The sequence below is a fragment of the Canis aureus genome, chromosome 7 (assembly GCF_053574225.1).
Source record: "Canis aureus isolate CA01 chromosome 7, VMU_Caureus_v.1.0, whole genome shotgun sequence".
NCBI lineage: Eukaryota > Metazoa > Chordata > Mammalia > Carnivora > Canidae > Canis > Canis aureus.
This window is the reverse complement of record NC_135617.1, coordinates 67,504,386-67,527,453: the sequence shown is the minus strand read 5'-3', so window position 1 is coordinate 67,527,453 and position 23,068 is coordinate 67,504,386. Positions and strand designations below refer to the sequence as shown.

General features: G+C 38.1%; 1 protein-coding gene and 1 long non-coding RNA gene across 9 annotated transcripts in view; one reads left to right on the top strand and one right to left on the bottom strand.

Annotated features, from left to right (window-relative positions):
* Positions 1–23,068, bottom strand: part of SLC26A8 (solute carrier family 26 member 8) — an 83,838-nt gene that overhangs the window by 56,856 nt on the left and 3,914 nt on the right. For all 8 annotated transcript variants that reach the window (XM_077904269.1, XM_077904268.1, XM_077904275.1 and 5 more), the window contains exons 2-3: positions 17,299–17,485; positions 10,998–11,137 (exon numbers count right to left, since the gene is read on the bottom strand). In XM_077904269.1, coding sequence (XP_077760395.1) covers positions 10,998–11,137; positions 17,299–17,483 — 325 coding nt within the window. In that variant the 5' untranslated portion in view covers positions 17,484–17,485. The remainder of the gene's footprint in view (positions 1–10,997; positions 11,138–17,298; positions 17,486–23,068) is intronic.
* LOC144317624 (uncharacterized) lies at positions 533–21,258 on the top strand. The gene is made up of 3 exons (XR_013383626.1): positions 533–724; positions 1,160–1,263; positions 17,073–21,258. It is a non-coding gene; the product is annotated as an uncharacterized LOC144317624 (long non-coding RNA).

Sequence of the window (23,068 nt, the reverse complement as noted above, 5' to 3'; positions counted from 1 at the left end):
AATGCTCTACTCTGACCATCTTGAAATTCTGAATAGTTTTTAAAGTAGGAAGTCTGCATGTAGCTGTTCCCAGCTACCATATTAGGAGGACACTCAAGCACTGTTGGAGAGGCCCACAAGGTGAGAAACCCAGGCCTGGCAGCAAATGCATGAGTGAGCCTAAAGGCTGATCTCCAGCCTCAGTAGAGCCTTGAGATGACTGACAGCTTGACTACAACCACATGAGAAACCTTCAGCCAAAGATATGGTGGGTTTTGGAGTGATCTTTAAAAAATATTATTTGCTATTATATGTTGTACTATTTTTTACAATCTTTGTGTTCATATCAGGACCTAAATGAAGCTTTCATATCAGTTGATGGGTCTCTTAAATCTTTATAATTTATAGTTTCTCCTTCTGCATTTCTTTTCAAAGCAAAGCTCTAATGATTGCAAAAGCAAAAAACCAAGAAAACACACACACAGAGAAATTGCTTAAATTAGCTTAAGCAAAACAGGAAATTTACTAAAAGAGTATAAAAGGCAGTTAGGCCTCATCAGAGACTGGAACCGTAACTAAAAAACCATCAGGATCCAAGGCAGCAATCTCCCTATTTTCTTGGTCTTTAGGCTTGCACAGGCTCCTGTTTTTGTTTCCAGTTCGAGGCTACTGGGAACAACATTGCCAGGAATATTTTTGTACATGCCTCTTGGTGCATCATTGTACAAGTTCCATTTTAGTGTGTGTGAGTTAGCATGTAACTCAAATTTCACTTTTCACTTCAATAATCTTGATCAGTCTCATTGAGTTGTTTCCTTACGGATTTGTAGGAGTATATATATTGCAGATTTAAGTCCTTTGCTGAGTGTGTGTATTACAAGTATCTCTCCCTTTCTGTGGTTTGCTTTTCAATCTTTGTGTGTCTTTGAATGAACAAGACTTTTACTTTATTAATTTATTAGTCTTTTCCTCTTAGGCAGGCTAGTACTTCTTATGTCTTGTTTGAGAAATCATTTTTTTACCTCAAGATCATGAAAATATTGCCCTACATAATTCTAAAAAAATTTTATGGTTTTACCTTTCACATTTAGGTATTTAATCTACCAGGAATAGATTTTTGTGTATGGCATTAGGTAGAGGTCTAAAAATTGTTTTTTCTTGTTGTTATTGTTTTTAATAGGTTCTACACCCAGCATGGAGCCTTGAGATCAAGATCTGAGCTGAGATCAAGAATTGGACACTCAACTTACTGAGCCACCCAGGTGCCCTTAAAATTTTTTTTAAGTAAGTATCCAGTTGTTTCATATCATTCATTAAAAAGTTTGTTTCTATAGTGACACATCTGATATAAACTGTGCAACATATATCTGTGTATCTCTTTTCTGTTTCATTGGTCTAATTGTATATCTCTGTAATACCATACTGTCTTGCTACTTTGTAGTAATTAGTTTAGCAACAGTTTTGATAAGTTAGTCAAAAAATGCCCATTTTTATTGTGAAATATAACATACATATAGAAAGTGCATTAAAATAGATCTTGATGGGGTGCCTAGCTGGCTCAATTGGTTGACTGACTGACTCTTGGTTTCGGCTCAGGTCATGATTTCAGGATGTGGGATTAAGCCCTGGTTTGGGCTTTGTGCTCAATAAGATTCTCCCCCTCTGCCCCTCCCTCAACTTATGCCCTCTCTCATGCACACACTCTCTCTCTCAAATAAATAAATAGATATATTTTATTTATAAAAATAAAATAAATAGTTAAAAAACTAGATGTTGGGGGTCTGGGTGGCTCAGTTGGTTAAGCGTCTGCCTTCAGCTCAGGTCATGATTCTTGGGGTCTTGGGACTGAGCCCACATTGAGCTCTCTGCTCAGCAGGGAGTCTGCTTCTCTCTCTCCCTCTGCTTCTCCCCATGCTTGTGTGCTCTCTCTCTGTCAAATAAACAAATAAAATCTTTAAAAAAGTAGATGCTGAGCTAAAACAAACATCTTTGTTACCACCACCCAGGTCTTTGATTATAATTCCACCTATTTCCACAAAGGTATTCATTATTTTGACTTTTTATGATAATAATTTCTTTGCTTTGCTTTATAGTTTTACCAGTAATGTACATATTTCTAAATAATACAGTTTAGTTCAGTTTGAATTTTCAGTTTGGATTTTATATTGATGGAGTTACACTGTATGAAAATTTTATTTCTGCTTCTTTTGCTCAATATCATGTATATAACAGTCCTCCATATGGTGGTAAGTTGCTTGAGATTGCTCATGTTCCTTCCATGTATTCCAATATATGCATATATGAATGTTTACTTATTCTGTCTACTTTTGTTGGCCATTATCTTAAATATTACAACTTTATATTAAATTTTGATAATTGGAGAAGTAAGCCTTCTTGTGCTGTGCTTCAAAAGAATATGGCATTCTTGGCTTTTTGCATTTACACATACATTTTAGAATCTGTTTATAATGTTCCATTAAAAAAATCCTGTTGAAAAAAAAATCCTGTTGAGATTTACATTAAAATTATCTATAGAGTTTATTTTGAGAGACTGAGATCTTTAAATATTGAGGCTTCTAACTCATGAACTTGCTAGTTTTCAATTAATTTAATTAATAATACTCAGTAAAGTTGTATAATTTTTCTAAAGAAACCTTACCTACCTTTTCTTAGTTTCATTACAACTTATTTCATATTTATTATGCTTTGGTATTTATTATGCTTTTATTATGCTTTTATTTTATTTTATTTTTTAAATTTTTTATTTATTTATGATAGTCACACACACACAGAGAGAGAGAGAGGCAGAGACACAAGCAGAGGGAGAAGCAGGCTCCATGCACCAGGAGCCCGACGTGGGATTCGATCCCGGGTCTCCGGGATCGCGCCCTGGGCCAAGGCAGGCGCCAAACCGCTGTGCCACCCAGGGATCCCGGTAAATGGTATCTTTTAAAAAATTTCACTTTCTGTTTCCTGCAGGTACATAAGAATATACTTGATTTTTATATATTGATCTTGTATCCAGCAAACTTGATAAAATCTTATTAATTTTATTAATTTATTGGTAGATTATTTTCTTCATTAAAAAATGATCACCTATAAATAATGAAATTTTGTTTCTTCCTTTTTAATTCTTATACCTTATATTTCTTTTTCTCACCTTGTTATACTGCTTATGAATTCCAGTATAATGTTGAATAGCCCCAATTTACTCTTTTTTAAAAATATATTTTGTTTATTTATTTTTTAAGTAAGCTCTCCACTCAACATGGGGTTGAACTCATGACCCTGAGATCAGGTTTCATGTTCCACCAACTGAGCCAGTCAGGTGCCCCAACCCTTATTTACTTGTGATATGTAACATACATTTTGAAATGTAAGGTTTCTTTTTTTAAAGATTTATTTGTTTATTTTTGAGAGACAGTAAGCAGGGGGAGGGGCCGAAGGAGAGGGAGAGAGAATCTTCAAGCAGACTCCCTGCTGAGTACAGATCCTGATGCAGGGCTCTATCTCAGGATCCCGAGACCATGACCTGATTTGAAATCAAGAGCTGGCTGCCCAAATGATTGAGCCACCCAAGTGCTCTGAAATGTAGGGTTTCAAATAACTTCCCCATACAGAGAAGTAAGAGAATTACTTGGTAAGAGCCTGAGAACTAAGTGGTCTAATCTCAGTTAAAATTAGGCTTTGGAAAAATAAAGGGAAAACTAATTTCCAAACTTTCCACTACTTTAAAAAATTTTTAATTTGAACTAATTTTAGATCTATAGAAAAGTTACAAAAATAATAGCTTCTTGTATATCCTTTACTTAGCTTCTCCTAATGTTAACATTTCACATAGAGTATAATGATCAGAATCAGAAAATTAACCTTATAAAATAACTAAAGACTTTATTTGAATCTCATTAGTTTTCCCATTAATTTTCTTTTTCTGTTCCTGGACTCTATCCAGAATTCCACATTCCATTTAGTTATTTCTCCTGAACCCTGCAAACTATAATAGTTCCTCAGCCTTTACTTGGTTTTTTGTTTGTTTGTTTGTTTGTTTGTTTTAGAATATTTGTTTTTCTTGACTTTGACACTTTGAAGGAGTATTAACAGATCAGTTATTTTGTCAAATGCCCCTCATTTGGGGTTAGTCTTAGGTGCCTGCACAATTATACTAAAGTTAAATGTCTTTGGCGAGAATGCTACAGATATGATGTTGTGTCCTTCGTATCACAGGATTCAGAAGTCTCTGTATATCTTACTGCTGGTAATGACATAGCATTGATCACTTGGTTCAGGTTGTTTTTCCCAAGTTCTTTACTATAGAGTAGTGAAGTAGTTAGCAAATATTTTGAGGAAGAAACTCTGAAACTATGAAAATCTCCTTACATAGTTTGCAGACTTCCACCTACTAATTTTAACATCTGTTAGTGGATTTTATCTATGGCAATTATTACTCTGGTGTTTCCCTAATGGTGATTTTCTATTTTCTTTTATGTTTATAAATTGAAATTCTACTGTCAGGAAGATCTAGCACTTTTTTTAAAAATTTTATTTATTTATGATAGTCACACAGAGAGAGAGAGAGAGGCAGAGACACAGGCAGAGGGAGAAGCAGGCTCCATGCACCGGGAGCCTGACGTGGGATTCGATCCCGGGTCTCCAGGATCGCACCCTGGTGCCAAAGGCAGGCGCCAAACCGCTGCGCTACCCAGGGATCCCCTAGCACTTTTTAAATAAGTTCTTCACCTGTAGTATTTTTGTTTCATTTGAAGGATAGTATTAAGTTGTCAGGTACTACCTATTCAAATACAAATAAAACTTTTGAATTATTTAATATTTATTTTTTTTAATTTTTATTTATTTATGATAGTCACGGAGAGAGAGAGGCAGAGACACAGGCAGAGGGAGAAGCAGGCTCCATGCACCGGGAGCCTGATGTGGGATTCGATCCCGAGTCTCCAGGATCGCGCCCTGGGCCAAAGGCAGGCGCCAAACCGCTGCGCGACCCAGGGATCCCTTGAATTATTTATACTACAAATTATTTCATTATTAAAATACTTAAAATAATATAGAATACTTAAAATAATATAGAATCCCTTAGTCAGTTAACAACTGTTGCTCAGATTCATTCATTCATGTAGTTATGTGATCATTATTATTCACCAAAGAACTTGACTACCCACTATGTGCTAGATAGTATGCTGGATGCTGGGTAAACTTTTACACCCTAATGCCATTCTTCTTTTGGTATGAAATTATACTGATGATTTGATAATTTAGTAATGAGATGTCCTCAACTTTGACCATAAATGAAGGACTTTTGATAAGTGGGAGTCAGTAGAGGACTCACAGTTAAAGCATCAGTACCAAGAGTTCAGGTCCCTCATTGTAGCCCTCTAGAGACTTTCTGATACTTTTCTGGAAGTAAATGTACTCATACAAACAGAACATTTTGATTTATCGCTACCATATAGAAATTTTAAAAGGCACTCCTTTATTTTGGGAATGCAAAGCTGGTTCAATATTTAAAAATTAATTAATGTAATCTACCATATTAACAATCTAAATAGAAAAATACATGGTCATGTCAATATTATAGAAAAATCATTGGACAAAATACAATATCCATTCATGATAAAAATTCTCAGCAAGCTAGAATAGATGGAAAGTTCCTCCACCTAATAAAGAGCATCTACAAAAATCCTACAGCTAACATCATACTTAACTGTGAAAAATTGAATCCTTTCCCTCCTAAGAACAGGAACAAGGTAAAAATGTCTATTCTCACGACTCTTATTCAGCATAGTAATGGAAGTCTTAGCCAGCACAATAAACAAGATAAAGTCATAAAAGTCATTCAGATTAGAAAGAAGCACAACTGTCCCTATTAGCAGGTGACATGATTATCAATGTAGTATATACCAAGGAATCTACAGAAGATTCTTAGAACTAATAAATGAGTTGCAGGATGCAAGGTGAACACACAGATCAATTGTATTTCTATATGCAAACAATGAATAATTGGAAACCCAAACTGTTTTTAATTACCACAATCAGTATCTCCTCCAAAATGAAATGCTTAGATATAATTCTAACAAAACATTTGCAGGACCTGTATGCTAATGAAGGAAATACAAATGCTAATGAAGGAAATCAAAGAAGGCCAAAGTAAATGAAGATATATACCATGATCATGGGTTGGAAACTCAACATAAAGATATCAATTATCCCCTAAGTGCTCTATGGAGTTAATGTAACAGCTATCCATATCTCAGTAGGATTTTTTTGTAGGCATAAACAAGCTGATGATAAAATTTATATAGAAAAATAGCTAAAACAATTTTGAAAAAGAACAAAATTGGAGGGATCACACTACCCAATTTTAAGACTCACTATAAAAATACAATAATCAAGACATGATATTTGTAAAGAGATAGACAACTAGATCAATGGAACAGAATAGAGTCCAGAAATGAACCCACAAAAATATGGCTATTTGATCTTTGAGAAAAGCATAAAAACATTCAGTGAGTGATAGCCTTCTTTAAAAATGATGTTAAAAAAAATGATGTTAAATATGTAACAAAAAACAAACTTTGACCTAAACTTCATACTGTATGTAAGGATTAACTCAAAATAGATCATAGATCTACATGTAAAACATAAACCTATAGGACTTTTAGGAGAAAACATAAAAGAAAATCTTTGTGACATGGGATTAGAAAGGTTCTTATATACAATAGGAAAAGCACAATTCATAAAAGGAAAAAAAATGGATAAATTGGACTTCATCAAAATTAAAACTGTTTGTTCTGTCAAATACACTATTAAGAGAGTGAAAAGATAAGCTATAGACTCAGAGAAAATATTTGCAAACCACCTATCTGACAAAGGACTTGTATCCAGAATATATCAAGAAGTCTCAAAAATTAACAATAGGAAAACAAAAATTTTTTTCCAATTAAAAAATTGGGCAAAGTTGTTGAACAAGCATCTCACTAAAAAGGATGTGAGATGAGTATAGGGGTGCGTGGGTGGCATAGTCAGTTGAGTGGTTGACTCTTGGTTTTGGCTCAGGTTATGATCTCAGCATAGTGAGACTGAGCCCCATGTGGGGCTCCATGCTCAGTGTGGAGTCTGCTTGAGATTCTCTCTGCCTGTCTGTCCTCTCCCCCTCCAGCTCATGCTCTTTCTCTCTCTCTCTCAAGTAACGAATAAGTAAATATCTTTAAAAAAAGAGGTTATGAGGATAGCAAATATGAACATGAAAAGATGTTCAATCTCATTAGCCATTAGGGAAATACAAATTAAAGCCACAATGAGACATCACTACATAACTCTTAGAATGGCTACAAAAGATAATAAAATCTAGCCTTCATCAAAATGAAGACTTTTGCTCTGTATATACTCTGTTAAAAGGATGAAAAGATAGGCTACAGATTGGGAGAAAATATTTATAAAACACTAAGATAAAGGACCAATATCTAGAATACATGAATAACTCTTGAAACTCAATAGTGAAAATGTAAATAATCCAATTAGAACATGAACAAAAGACAAGAAGAGCTATTTCATTAAAATATTCAAGTGGGGAATTGGCATAGGAGATCTTAAACATCATAAGGCATTAGGAAAATGCAAACTGAAACTGCAATGAGATCTCAGACATCCTTATTAGAATGGCTAAAAAGGAAAAAAAGTAGTGACAACATCAAGTGTTAGTGAGGATGCAGAGCAATTGGATCACTCATAGATTGCTGGTGGGAATATAAAATGATACAACCATTCTAGAACACAGGTTGGCAGTTTCTTAAAAATCTAAAGATATAACTATTCTATAATCTCACTGTTGTGCTCCTGGACATTTATCCCAGAGAAATGAATACTATGTTTGTTAACCTACACACAAATGTTCATAGCAGCTATATTTGTTTTTTTGTTTTGTTTTGTTTTAAGATTTTATTTATTTTTTCATGAGAGACACAGACACAGACACACAGACACACACACACACACACACACAGGCAGAGACACAGGCAGAGGGAGAAGCAGGCTCCATGCAGGGAGCCCGATATGGGACTCGATCCTGGGACTCCAGGATCACGCCCTAGGCCGAAGGCAGGCACTAAACTGCTGAGCCACCCAGGGATCCCAGCAGCTATATTTGTAATAGCCAAAGCCTGAAAACAATCCAGACATACTTTAAGGGTGTTTATGTTTAAATAAACTATGGTGTATCCATAGCATGGAATACCACTCAGCAATAAAAAGGAAAAACTATTGATACAGACAAAAACCTAGATGAATCTTCAGAGAATTAAGATGAGTGAAAAAAAAAAAAGGCAATCTCAAAGAGTTCCAAACTATATGACTCTATTTTATATAACTTTCTTGAAATGACAACATTCTAGACATGAAGAACAGATGAGTGGTTGCCAGGGTTAAGGAGGAAATAAGAGCAAGAGGCAAGTGGGGATAATATAAAAAGGCGACATGACGGATCCCTTGTAGTGGTGGAAATGTTCTATATCTTGACTATATCAATGTTAATACCCTGGTTGTGGGATTGAACTGTAGTCTTGTAAGATGTTGCCATTTGGAAAAGTAGAGAAAGGATACAAGGAATCTCTCTGCAGTTTCTTTCAAATGCATGTGAATCTATATATTGTTTAGAGATTTGTTTTATAGAGAGAGTGAGAGTGAGCAAGAGAAAGAGAATACAAGGGATCCCTGGGTGGCGCAGCTGTTTGGCGCCTGCCTTTGGCCCGGGACGCGATCCTGGAGACCCGGGATTGAGTCCCACGTCGGGCTCCCTGCATGGAGCCTGCTTCTCCCTCTGCTTGTGTCTCTGCCTCTCTGTCTCTCTCTGTGTGACTATCATGAATAAATAAATAAAATCTTAAAAAAAAAAAGAATACAGCATCTTTAAAAAGAAAAAAAAAGAAAGAGAGTACAAGTGGGGAGAAGAGGAGGCAGAAGGAGAGGGAGAGAGGTAATCTCAAGCAGACTCCTTGCTGAGCTTGGAGCCCAATGCAGGCTCTATCTCATGACCTTGAGATCATGCCCTGCACTGAAAATAAGAGTCAGACACTTAACTGACAGTGCCACCCGGCACCTCTTGTGAATCTATAATTATTTCAAAATAGGAAGTTTAGTTTAAAAATACAGGCAACATCAAGCGAAGGGTGTGGAGGAACTAAAATCCTCATACATTGTTGGTAGGAATGAACAATGGTAGGCACAGCCACTCTGGAAAACAGTTTGGTAGTTTCTTATAAAGTTAAACACATACCTACCGTATGACCAGCAATACCACTCCTGGGTATTTACCTTAGAGAAATGAAAACTATGTTTTCATAAAAACCTGTACTGGAATGTTCATAGAAACTTTATTTGGGACAAAAACTAGACATGAAATGTCTACCAACATGTGAATCAGAAACTCTGGTTTCTCATCCACAGCCATGCAGTGGATAATCTATTCAGCAATAAAGCTATTGAAGCATATTACAATTTCCACTAATTTCAAAGACATCATGCTGAATTGAGGAAGCCAGCCTTTGACAGTTACATATTATATGAGTCCATTCAGATGATAGTCTCAAAAAGGCAGAACTGTGGTAATAGAGAACAGATCAGTGGTTGCCAGGGGAGGATGGGACTAAAAGGAATGGCACAAGAGTGTTTTGGGGCTGACAGAACTGTTCTGTTTCTTCATTTTGTGGTGGTAACATAAATCCATACATGTGTACAAATTTGTAGAATTGAACACCAAAAGGAAAAAAAAAAGTCAATTTTTACTGTAGGACAACTGAGCTCTTAAAAAGGGATCCCTTTTCTCCAACTAACAGCCTTGTGCCAGAGTTGGATGTTAGCTACCACTTGACCCTTTGTTTGGCCTCTTTTGTACTTTATACAACCTATATGATCACAGGTTTCATACCTGCCTGACTGGCCCCAGAAGGATAGACAAACAGTGCTTAAATACTAGTAGGGAATTGCGAACTACTGTAAGTAAAGGATTAATAAAATCTTTTCTCCTTCTCTGTGGATAAATTTGGTGTTGGATTAACTTTCTAGCTCTTCCTTTGGGAATCTGGTAACAGTGAAATGTCAGCTGTGTTACCAGCCAACATTGGTTATGGTAAAAATGCCTGATTATTCTGTACGTGGACCAAGAAGATTGTGAATGAAGGCTAAATATCCAGTGGGAATCATTGGCTTTGAGCTTTTCTGAGCACGATAACTCTTGTAATTGGGCATGCCATTTGTGGGACTCTGAAAACAACAGTTATGAGAATTACAAGAGACGTTGGTTCCTATTCAGGAAATGAGGCTTCTAAAGCCCAATTAGCTCCTGTACCTCTGTCTGTTTGATTTTGTTGTCTTCTATCTGAACTGCCACTTGGAAGACCAAAGAGTGGCCCCTGGACTGCTGTGTGTGTAACTTACTGAAGAGATGCTAGCATGCTATGTTTCCTATTCTTTACCTGTCTAAGTATAACCAATGCCAAGTGAGGACTATTGTAGTTGTGTGAATATTAAATGACTAATTAAGCAAAAAAAGACCAATGCTTGAATGGGCAATCCAAGTATCTTAAAAGTATTCTATGTAAACTAACTGAGTCTTTTTTTAAAAATTTACTTTATTTATTTGAGAGGGAGGGAGAGAGAGAGAGAGAGAGCAGGGGAGGGGCAGAGGGAGAGAAAGAGAGAGAGAATCTCAAGCAGACTCTCCACTGAGAGCAAAGCCCCAACATGGGATTGATCCCAGGACCCTGAGATCATGACCTGAGCTGAAATCTAGAATTGGATGCTTAACTAACTGAGCCATCAGGGTGCTCTGAAGCTAACTGAATCTTTTGGAACCACCCTAGAAGAGTTAGTAATATGGCAGATAAGGGAATAAATGGTAGTAATGTGATTGGAATGCACCTATTTTTTCTATTCCTCTAACACAGGTAATTGTTTACTCTGGATAAACAGACAATGTCTGATAGATTGTGGGTAAAAAAAGGCTTCCTTACCTTGGGGAACTTGCACACAGCCAACACTTATACCAGCAAGTAAGTCTCCAATAAGCCAATCCTTGAACCGATACAAACACACCCACTCCAGGAAAGGAAAGATCGTTAGTATGCATCTCAGGAATTTGTGCCATGAGCAGCTGTGAGAAAGAAGAACAGAGATTTGATTAGATTTTCCAAAGAAAAAAAACCCCACATACCAAGAAAAGGCACGGTGCATAATTCTTCCCATACAACAGAGTTTCTTGTTAGCACTATTGATATTTTGACATAGTGGATGAGATAATTCTTTGTTGTGGGGCTGTCCTATGCATTGTGAGATGTTTAGCAGCATCCCTGGCCTTCACCCACCAGATGTCAATAGCACTCCCTCCCCTAGTTGTGACAACCCAAAAATGTCTCCAAACATTGTCAAATATTCTGTGGGGGACAAAGTCACCTCTGGCTGAGAACCAAATCTCATGTATATATGACAAGAACTAAGCTTTATTGTCTAGCATACAAAATAGGATGTTTGGAAAGAATTAAACCTACCAATTTTCCAGTAGAAAAACGGACTGTTACTGCTTTCTCTTGAGAAGGACAGTGTTTTGAGATGTGACATTGTTGGGAGACAGGGGCAATTAACACATCCACATTATCCCCATATACTTTTTTTTTTTTTTTTTTTTTTACTGAACATTAACTTTATGTGGCTTTGATCTGTAGTATGTGGAAATTTATAGAAAATGTAGATATTGGAATCCTATGCTTTAGGAGTTAGCCATATAAAGAAAAAGCAACAAAATAAAGCTTTATTATTTTTTAACCCAGTGAACATCAATCAGAATCATTTTTGTTATCTGGGGGACATTTGGCAACGTCTGGAGACATTTTTGGGTGTCACAATTGAGGGAGAGGGTGCTACTGGTATCTAGTGGGTGGAGGCCAGGGATGTTGCTATACATTCTATAGTGCATAGGCCAGCCCCCACAAGAAACAATTTTCTAGTCCAAAATGTTAATGATGCTGAGATTTAGAAAACCTACATTAACCTTCAAATCATCTAAAACAGCAGAATCATTGTTAATCAATCAGTCAATTGGTTAATCAATCAACTAGTAAAACTAATTTGGTTTTAAGTTGCTTTTTGCTATTTACATTTAGTATGGGCTGAAAGCAAAAAATATGAAGGCTTTTCATCTATGAGCTGTAATTGAATAGCTGGGATTTGACTATAGCAACAAATAGAACTTTAGCGTATCCAAAGCTAAAAAGTGTGCTCATAAAGAATTTCACGTATGTTTGACTCTCACAACTATGAGCACTATGATCCCTAAGGTAATTAAGGCCAAATAAGCATGTCATTTTTCCAAGGTCATAATAGTGTTGACAGAGCTGGGGCTACAAACCAGGTCTTCTGATGCCTACTTCAGTGTTCTATTTACTCTATTACCACCATAGTTCATATTGACAGCTATTAAATTCTGTTTGGGAGCCAGGAAAAAGACCATTGCTATTTTATGAGAGTCCCTGAATGTTACGCAGGTATACACAGTGTGAGTACACAGTCTCTCCAATTATGACCCTCAAAGGAGAGAGTAGAGCAAGTCACTGGGACAATTTGGTGTTTCATCTGGTCAGTCTCTCTTTCTCTCCATGTGCCACTGGGCAGAAGTCACCCTAGGCAGAGTCATCAAAGATCTTTAGCATGGAAAAAATACAGTGGACATGGAATGATGAGGCCCTAGAAGTAAAAGAATATTAAGGCAAGAACTAGAGGAATAGGAATTGAATCCAGTGGGGGAATGGTATAAGCATTTTGACATGAATCTGGATTTTATCCAAAGCATCATAACAGCAAGGAATCTAAGAGTCTATGTGGAAATACAGGGGGCATTCTGATAAGAAAGGGAGTATTTGTAGTTGCTAATGAAAAGGAAGAAAATGAGGAAAGAGATGAGATTTTCTGTCAAAGAAGAGGTGGTGGGGGCACCTGGGTGGCTCAGTCAGTTGAGTGTCTGACTCTTGGTTTCAGCTCAGGTCATGATCCATGGGTCATGAGATGGAGCCCTCTGTCAGGCTCAGAGCAGAGTCTACCTGAAGATTCTCTCCCTCGGCCCCTCCCCCCAACATGCTCTCTTTCTCTCAAATAAATAAATAAATCTAAAGAAAAAAAAAAGAAGAGATGGAGTTCAAAGATTTTTTAACTAAAACACTCATGTATATAGTGTTTTTTATTTGCTCGGTGCCTTACAAATACTCCTTAAATCCTCACACTAGATACTAGTATCATCCCCATTTTTACAGATGAGGAAACTGAGGCAAGGTAGGGTTGGATAGCTTACTTCAAGTCACGCAGTTGGGAAGCAGCAGAACTGGGATTCAAGACCAAGTAATCTGGCTTCTGAGTCTTGTTCTTAGCCACAGAGTTGTGCTACCTTTCATGTTAAAAATCCAGAAGTGGATAAAACTGTATGTTTTACAAATGAGGAGTAAGGGATGCCTGGGTGGCTCAGCTGTAGAGTGTCTGCCTTCAGCTCAGGGTGTGATCCTGGAGTTCTAGGATGGAGTCCCACATTGGGCTCCCTGCATGGAGCCTGCTTCTCCCTCTGCCTGGGTCTCTGCCTCTCTGTGTGTCTCATGAATGAATAAATAAAATCTTAAAAAAAAAAAAGAACTGCTAGAAAAGCCCAATAGGAGCAGAATTGATCAGATTTAAGTGTCCAAGCATAGGGCAGGTGGAGGGGAGTTAGGCTAAAATTTCTTTGGTAGTACCTTTTTATGATGAATTAAAAGTCAGGAAAAGACTCTTCTTGTGTAGAGACAAAGCCAATGTGCCCCCAAATCCCCTCTTTGACATATGACTTCTGAGCCATCTGGAGTAGAGAAAATGAGAGTAGTGATGTAGGACTGGGGAGGGTCTCCAAGACAAAAGGCAGGATATGGACAAAGGAGAATGTGTCAGAGAAAGAAGGTCTACAATAGGGTGGTATGGAGGCCTTCTTGTCTTGTCATCCAAAACATGCCAACCACAGTGATAAATTAAGGGATGAGAGAGATTGATAAATCTCAAGTGTGAGTGAGGACAACTTGAATAATTAGGGGTTTGTATAATGAGGTAGGTCAAAGGGTCCTTAATGAGGTCTATGGACCCCCATGGGGTCTGTAGATAGAATTTGTAGGTATGTGAACTTAGGAAAAATTATACCTTTATTTTCACTACCCCTAAGTGAAATTTAGCATTTCCACCAGTGATGAATATTACAACAAACCACTGAAAGTATCAGCAGAACCTGACTTTGTCACCAATAGAAATCACAATATGTTCATATTATATTAAGATTGTTTAAAAAAAAAAAGATTGTTGCAGAGATCTTAAGATATCATTTATATTCAGTTACCTTGAAATTATGGTAGCTACTAGATTCACATTATTAAATAACATAATTGTAATATTTAAAAAAATATTTTGAGAACTATATTTCAACCTAACTGGTTTCTTTTATAATCCTCTGTATTTTATGCATTAAAAAATATTCTGGCCAAGACCACTTAATGAGGAAAGAACTGTCTCTTCAACAAATTGTGCTGGGAAAATGGGATCTCCATATGGAAAGAATCAAGTCAGACCCTTACTTTATACCATATACAAAATCAACTCAAAATCAATCAAGAATCTAAATTTAAGAGCTAAATCTAGAAAACTCTTTTTTTTTTTTTTAATTTTTATTTATTGATGATAGTCACACAGAGAGAGAGAGAGAGAGGCAGAGACACAGGCAGAGGGAGAAGCAGGCTCCATGCACCGGGAGCCCGACGTGGGATTCGATCCCGGGTCTCCAGGATCGCGCCCTGGGCCAAAGGCAGGCGCCAAACCGCTGCGCCACCCAGGGATCCCCTAAATCTAGAAAACTCTTAAAAGAAAACAGGAAAATCTTCATAATCTTAGATTTCATGATAGTTTCTTTTTTCTTTTTTTTTTAAAGATTTTATTTATTTATTCATGAGAGACACGCAGAGAGAGAGAGAGAGAGAGGCAGAAACACAGGCAGTGGGAGAAGCAGGCTCCATGTAGGAGCCTGACGTAGGACTTGATCCCAGGTCTCCAGGATCACACCCTGGGCTGAAGGCAGTGCTAAACTGCTGAGCCACCTGGGCTGCCCTTCATGATAGTTTCTTAAAGATGACATCAAAACCACAGGCAACAAAACAAAATAACAGATAAATCAGATCTCATGAACATTAAAAGCTTTTGTGTACCAAATGACACTATCAGCACACAGAAAAGATGGTCCACAGAAGTGGAGAAAATATTTGCAAATTATATATTGGATAAGGGTTTAATATCCAGGATATATGGAGAACTACTACAACTCCACAATAAAAAAAAAAAAAAAAAAAAACCTAATTTTAAAAGGGGCAAAGGAAGTAAATAGACATTTCCTCCAAGAAGGCATAAAACTGACCAAAGCACATGAAGGGATGCTCAACGTATTTAGTTATTAGGGAAATGCAACAACAACAACAAAAAAACAAAAAACAAACAAACAAACCAAACCCCACAATGAGATAACCACCTCATGCCTAATAGGATGGCTATAATTTTTTAAAAATGGAAAATAACACAAGTTGAAGACGATATGGAGCAAAAACACTTGTACATTGCTAGTATGAATGTACAATGCTGTAGCTTGTATGAAAGAGTTTGCTAGTTCCTCAGAAAATTATAGTGACGCCTGGGTGGCTGAGCAGTTGAGCATCTGCTTTAGTGTCAGGTTGTGATCCCAGGTCTGGTGATTGAGTCCCGCATTGGGCTCCCTATGAGGATCCTGCTTCTCCCTCTGCCTGTGTCTCTGTCTCTCATGAATAAATAAATAAATAAAATCTTAAAAAAGTTTAAACATAGAATCACCATATGATCCAACAATTCCACTTCCAGGTATATAACCCAAAGGTGTTGAAAACAAGTTCTTAGATACTCCTTTTCCAGAATTTTAAAAAAGATTTTATTTATTTATTTATGACACACACACACACACACACAGAAAGAGAGAGAGAGAGAGAGAGAGAGAGAGAGAGAGAGGCAGAGACCCAGGCAGAGTGAGAAGCAGGCTTCATGCAGGGAGCCCAATGTGAGACTCAATCCCGGGACTCCAGGATCACACCCTGGGCTGAAGGCAGGTGCCAAACCGCTGAGCCACCCAGGGATCCCTCCTCTTTGCCAGTATTAATAGCAGCATTATTCATAATAGCCAAAAAGTGGAAACAACCCATGGATGAATCAACAGATGAATGGATAAACAAAATATGATATATACATACAATGGGGTATCACAGCCATAAGATGAAATGAGGAGCTGATCCATGCTACAGCATAGATGAACTTTGAAAACATTATGCTAAGTGAAACAAACCAGATATGTAAGACAAGGGATGCCTGGGTGGCTCAGTAGTTGAATGTCTGCCTTCTGCTCAGGTCGTGATCCTGGGGTCCTGGGATTGAGTCCCACATTGGGCTCTCTAGAGGGAGCCTGCTTCTCCCTCTGCCTGTCTCTGCCTCTCTCTCTTTCTCTCTCTCTGTGTGTCTCTCATGAATAAATAAATAAAATCTCTTAAAAAAGATATGAAAGACAAAAATTGTGTGATTATACTTAAACAAAATATCTACAATAGGCATAGAGACAGAACCTAGAGGAGAGGTTACCAGGGGCTAGGGGTGGGGGAAAATGGGGAATTATTGCTTAATGGGTACAAAGTTTCTGTTTGAGGTGATGAAAAAAGTTTTGAAAGCAGTGGTGATGGTTGCACAACATCATGAAATGTTCTGAGTGCTGTAGATTTGTACATTTCAAACGGTTAAAATGGCCAATCTTCGTTTATATCTATTTTACCACAATTTTTTTAAGTAAAAAAAGAATTTCTGAAAAGATGTTCATAAGCTTTATCAGACTGCTCAAAGGTTCATAGCACAAAAACAGGTGAAGAGCCCCTGAACTGTGGGACCTACCCAGTCACTGTGGCTGTCACAGGCTGTGGCTGTTGGAAGACTGGCAACAATAGTTAATCATTTGTATTATTCATTGTTATTCCCAGATGCTGTTGGGGACACCTGAGGTCTTTATGCCCAAGAAATTTATAATCAACAGGATGCTACAGGACAAACCATAAACAAACAAACAACTGACAAAAAATTACACAGGAAACTAAGGGTCCTGATGACAGGAATTCAAAAGAGGAAGACAGAAGTAGGTACTGAAGGAGTAAAGCAGGGTTTTGCTGCTGCCAGCATGAAAGTAGCTGAATGACCCCACACACCCACCGGCACTGGACATGATGTCTGAAGGTGGTAATGTCGATGTCCAAGTTCCCAGAGGAAATACTCTTCCTTCTGTGTTCCTGTTGAAAGGTCTCCTCATTGTACACATCTCGCTTGACATCATATGTGAAAGAATTTTGCCTATATTTATAGCCAAAACTCTGGGCACTCCTCTCTGGTTGCATCATTCCTGGTTGAGTGGGAAGAGATCAAACAAAAAACAATTTATTTTATATATTTTTTAAACAAAAAACAAATTAAAAAACTCTAGATTCTTGGTACATTTTTATGGAAATTAAATTTACATATATAATGATATCTTACATTTACATAACATATTACTTTTTTTTGAATAAGATTTTATTTATTTATTCATGAGAGACACAAAAAGAGAGAGAGAGGCAGAGACACAGGCAGAGGGAGAAGCAGGCTCCACACAGGGAGCCCGATGTGGGACTCCATCCTGAGTCTCCAGGATCAGGCCCTGGGCTGAAGGCAGGTGCTAAACCACTGAGCCACCCAGGCATCTCAACACATTACTGTTTTAAAAAACTTTCTCTTGTACAATTTTATACTCAAAACCATTGTATAAAAAATGCAAAGTGTGTATTATTCTCGTTTTTCCAAATGGAGAAACCCAAAAGTTTAAATAGCCTTCCTTGGCTGTTTAATAATTAGGGTCGGGACTAGAACCCAAGTGTCTTGCTAGGAAATCTAGTTTTCTTTATATTCAGTTATGTTGCTATGTTGTAGGGGAAATGATTTAAGAGGTAAAAGTCAGTATAACCTTCAATTTTCACTGAAAACAGTAAAGATTAAGTGGTTAATATAGTATCTTCTTCCTTTTATCCCTTCCTTTTCTTCATAGCACCTGTCAGGACCTGATTCAATATTTCTGTCTGTTGTCTGTTTTCCAAGAGGCAGGGCTTTGTTCGTGGCTGTATCCCCAGGTGCCAGAATACTGTCTGACACATAGCAAGCCCTCAATGAATATTTCTTTTTTTTTTAATTTTTATTTATTTATGATAGTCACAGAGAGAGAGAGAGAGAGAGAGGCAGAGACATAGGCAGAGGGAGAAGCAGGCTCCATGCACTGGGAGCCTGATGTGGGATTCGATCCCGGGTCTCCAGGATCGCGCCCTGGGCCAAAGGCAGGCGCCAAACCGCTGCGCCACCCAGGGATCCCTCAATGAATATTTCTTGAATGATTGTCAAGTACCCAGCTAGTGGCACCAGGGCGCAGCAGAGAAAACTTTGCACAGGCTATCAGGAGCCCGGAGTTCCAGCCCTGGCTGTTTTTCTAACTAGTTTATATGATTAGAGGCAAGTGTCTCAGAAACTGGGTTTCAGTTTCCTTCAGTTTCATGCATAAAATAACGTGAATGAACACATGGCCTCTAAGGGTCACATTAAGTTTTAAAAGTCTATATTGTCCTGCTCTTTTAAGAAAATGAGAAGTTACTGAAGATGGCTATAGATCCATTTCTGGGAGAAAGTATAATCATTTTTTTTAAAGATTTTATTTATTTATTCATGAGAGTCACAGAAAGAGAGAGGCAGAGACACAGGCAGAGGGAGCAGGCTCCATGCAGGGAGCCCGATGTGGGACTTGATCCCGGGACTCCAGGATCTTGCCTTGGGCGGAAGGCAGGTGCTAAACCACTAAGCCACCCAGGTGTTCCAGTATAATCATTCTTGATCACCTATGGGTATTTTTTTAAAATACTTTATTTCTTTATATATTTATTTATTTAAGAGAGAGAGAGAGAGAGAGAGAGAGAGAGGACAGGGAGAAGGAATCCCAAGCATACTACTTGCTGAGTGTGAGCCTGGTTCAGCGCTTGATCCCATGACCCTGAGGTCATGACCTGAGCCAAAATCAAGAATCAGACCCTTAACTGACGGAGCCATCCAGGTGCCCCTCATCTATATTTCTGAACAATAAAAAAAGCATAAGCTCTAAACTCCCACATAAATGCAGAAAAGTATATCTATATATTATATAGCTATAAGATACCTAGGTAAACACTCAAAATTTGTAGATTACCCAAGTAGTTCTTTTATAGGTGAGGCTGAAAAGAAGTTTAATGTATCAGCAACTCTGTTTTCCTTCAGAATGATCATGTATCATCATTATCATCATCATCATCATCATCACCAATAATTATAGAGCACTTACTATATACCAAACATTGCACTTGGTTTTTTTCATGAGTTATTTCATATAATTTCCAGGACAATCCTAGTGCTGCTATTACCCCCATTTTATAGGTGATAAAACCAAGGTTTTTGAAAAGTTAACTGGGCCATAGTCATAGGTTGTATTTTTACCCTCAAAGCACTGAGTAGTAGTCGTGTGTTGTATAGTACCTATGAACTGAAGATCACAAATTTAATAAAGCGAGAATGTGATTGGGGGATGTAGAAGAGGATGAAAGAGGTATTTTACAATGTATCACTTAGGAGAATTAGTAATTTCTGTGTTTCTCAGAAAAACAGAACTGTACATTAAAACAAGTAATATTTTTCCTTTTCTTCTCCCACCCACAGGAATATTCATCCAGTCTTCCTTACTTTCCCCATGTAATCCTACAATAAGCTTCCGTTGCTAGAATATATCTTTTTTTTAAAAAAAATATTTTATTTATTTGTTTTTGAAAGACACAGAGAGAGGCAGAAGGAGAAGTAGGTTTCATGCAGGAAGCCCATTGTGGGACTTGATCCCAGAACTCCTGGATCATGCCCTGAGCAAAAGGCAGACACTCTACTGCTGAGCCACACAGGTGTCCCAAGAATATATCTTTCCCTGGCAACTGAGAGAGCCTAATCAACCTGCCAATTATACTGAGATTATTAAGAAAAACAAAAACAAAAAAACCCCAGCCATCCTGGGTTGGATCCAGGGTTTGGAATTCAGCATTTTGTTTCTGAAAGTGGCACCAAGGCAGGGTTGGCACGAAGCAGGCAGCATATACACCTCGGGGCACAGAGGGAGCAGTGTGGATAGTTCCTAGGCTCCAGCAATGGCTGGCATGGGTCATGTGGGGCTAGCCTGGCCAGGTCTGATCATTTTCAAGTTGAGCAACAATTGCAGATTTTTATCTGAAGTCCTCTCACTTTGAAATGTTGCCAATTACTTTACCCATTTTTTTTTTTAAACACAGAACATATCTAACAAAACCCCTCTGCAGTCCAATTCAGCCCGTGGACCATCAGTGTGTGATCTCTGTACCAAGAGCCTTGCTGTCAAAGACAAAATACCCCCATCTTCTCCCATCACAAATTATAGTTTATCCCCCAAGACTTTCTCTAATTTTCTTTCCAGGCTAAGGTATTTATATTTTCTGGTGTCATGCCCTTTGGAGGCATTATATCCCACTATTTCACTTCAGGAAGTAAGATTTCATTTTATTACCTTCAATCTACATCATTTATATATTTTTTCTGGATATGTCTCCTGAGGCAAGGGAAATAAAAGCAAAAGTAAATTATTGGGACTGCATCTAAATAAAACATTTCTGGACAGTGAGCGAAACAATCAACAAAATTAAAAGGCAACCTACAGAATGGGAGAAGATATTTGCAAATAACATATCTAATAAAAGGTTAGTATCCAAAATATATAAAGAACAGATACAACTCAATACCCCAAAGATAAATCATTAAAAAATGAGAAGACATGGATATTTCTCCAAAGAAAACATTCAGTTGGCCAACAGACACATGAAAAGATGCTCCACATTACTCATCATCAGAGAAATGCAAACCCAAACCACAATGAGTTATCAACTCACACCTGTCAGAATGGCTACAATTACAAACACAAGAAACAAGTGTTGGTAAGGATGTGGAGAAAAAGGAGCCTTCTTGCACTATTGATAGAAATGCAAACTGGTACAGCTGCTGTGAAAAACAGTATGGAGATTCCTCAGAAAATTAAAAATAAAACAATGCTATAATCCAGTAATTGTGTTACTGGGTACTTAGTGCCAGAATAACATGCACCCCTTTAATCCCCATCCACTACTTCACCTATCTCCCTACCTCCCCCAGTAGTCATTCGTTTGTTCTCTGTAGTTAAGAGTCTTTTTCTTGGTTGTCTCTCTCTTTTTTCCTTTGTTTGTTTTTTAATTTTTTAAGGGTTTTATTTATTTACTCATGAGAGACACAGAGAGAGAGGCAGAGACATAGGCAGAGGGAGAATTCAAAGGGATACATGCACCCCTATGTTTACTGCAGCACTGTTTACAATAGCCAAACTATGGAAGCAGCCCAATTGTCCATCAATAGATGAATGGGTAAAGATGTGGTATATATATATATAATGGAATATAACTCAGCCATAAAAAAGAATGGACTCTTACCATTTGCAACAACATGGATGGAGCTAGAGGGTATCATGCTAAGTGAAAGAAGTTAGTCAGAGAGAGACGATATATCTCACTCATACGTGGAATTTTTTTAAAAGATATTATTTATTTATTCGAGAAACAGATATAGAGAGGCAGAGACACAGGCAGAGGGAGAAGCAGGCTCCATGCAGGGAGCCCGACGTGGGACTTGATCCCGGGTCCCCAGGACCATGCCCTGGGCTGAAGGCAGCGCTAAGCTGCTGAGCCACCCAGGCTGCCCTCATACGTGGAATTTAAGAAAGAAAATATACGAGCAGGGACGCCTGGGTGGCTCATTGGTTGAGCATCTGCCTTTGGCTCAGGATCTCGGGGTCTTGGAATCAAGTCCCACATCAGGTTCCCCGCAGGGAACCTGCTTCTCCCTCTGCCTGGGGGAGAGGGCTACTGGGGGGAGGGGAAGTGGGGAGATAGGTGAAATAGGGGGTGGGGATTAAAGAGTACACTTCTCATGATCTAAAAAAAATAAAGTGCTTGAGCAGGACTAGTAATATGCACAGGGAAGTGCTTTGGGAAATGAATTATGTCAGTGGTATGCTCTAAAGGTATACTGTCCAGTATGGTAGCCACTGGCTACCTGTGGCTATTTAAATTTAATTTCATTAAAATAAAATAAAATAAAAAATTCTTCAGTTGAGCTAGTTACATATGAAGTGCTCACCAGCCACATGTGGCAGAGGCTACCATGCTGAACAGTGTAGGTATAAATCATTTCCACTATCACAGAAAAGTTCTATCGGACAGGAGAGACTGAAGCAAAAAGTCTAATTGGAGGCCACTACTATTACTATAGTTTAGGGCAAAAGTAATCAAGTTATAACTCGTAGGAGGAACCTCAGTGAGGATGGTTAGCAGAGCTGGGGCAGCAGGAAAGCTGTCTTACAGGGTTCATCACATGACTGGCTAAAGGCAGCGAGGTAAAACACATGATTTCCTTATGGGTTGTTTTTTTTGTTGTGGTGGTGGTGGTGGTTATTGTCTGGAGTATGTCATTTCTGGAGTTTGTCCAGTTCCATTATGTCTTTGTGGATTTCCTAGAATCCCTAATGCTTCATTTTCATTTACTAGCAGGGCACTTGTGACAAAGTATGATAGGAAACTCCTATTTACAGGAGGCAGATGCAGTTTGGTGTGTAGAAGGCAGTGCATTTTAGAAAAAGTTATCAAACTACACTGACGGGATAATGACCTTTTGGCTGAGACACAATTCGAGGGGGTGTCTGTTACTGACTCCTGAAGGTATCAGTGTGATGGGCCTCTGTATATAGCATGATCAACAACATGCTAAGCTCTACCTAAAATCTTGAAGGTAAGTGTCCACTTAGAAAACAATTCCCTGGGGGCCCCTGGGTAGCTCAGTTGGT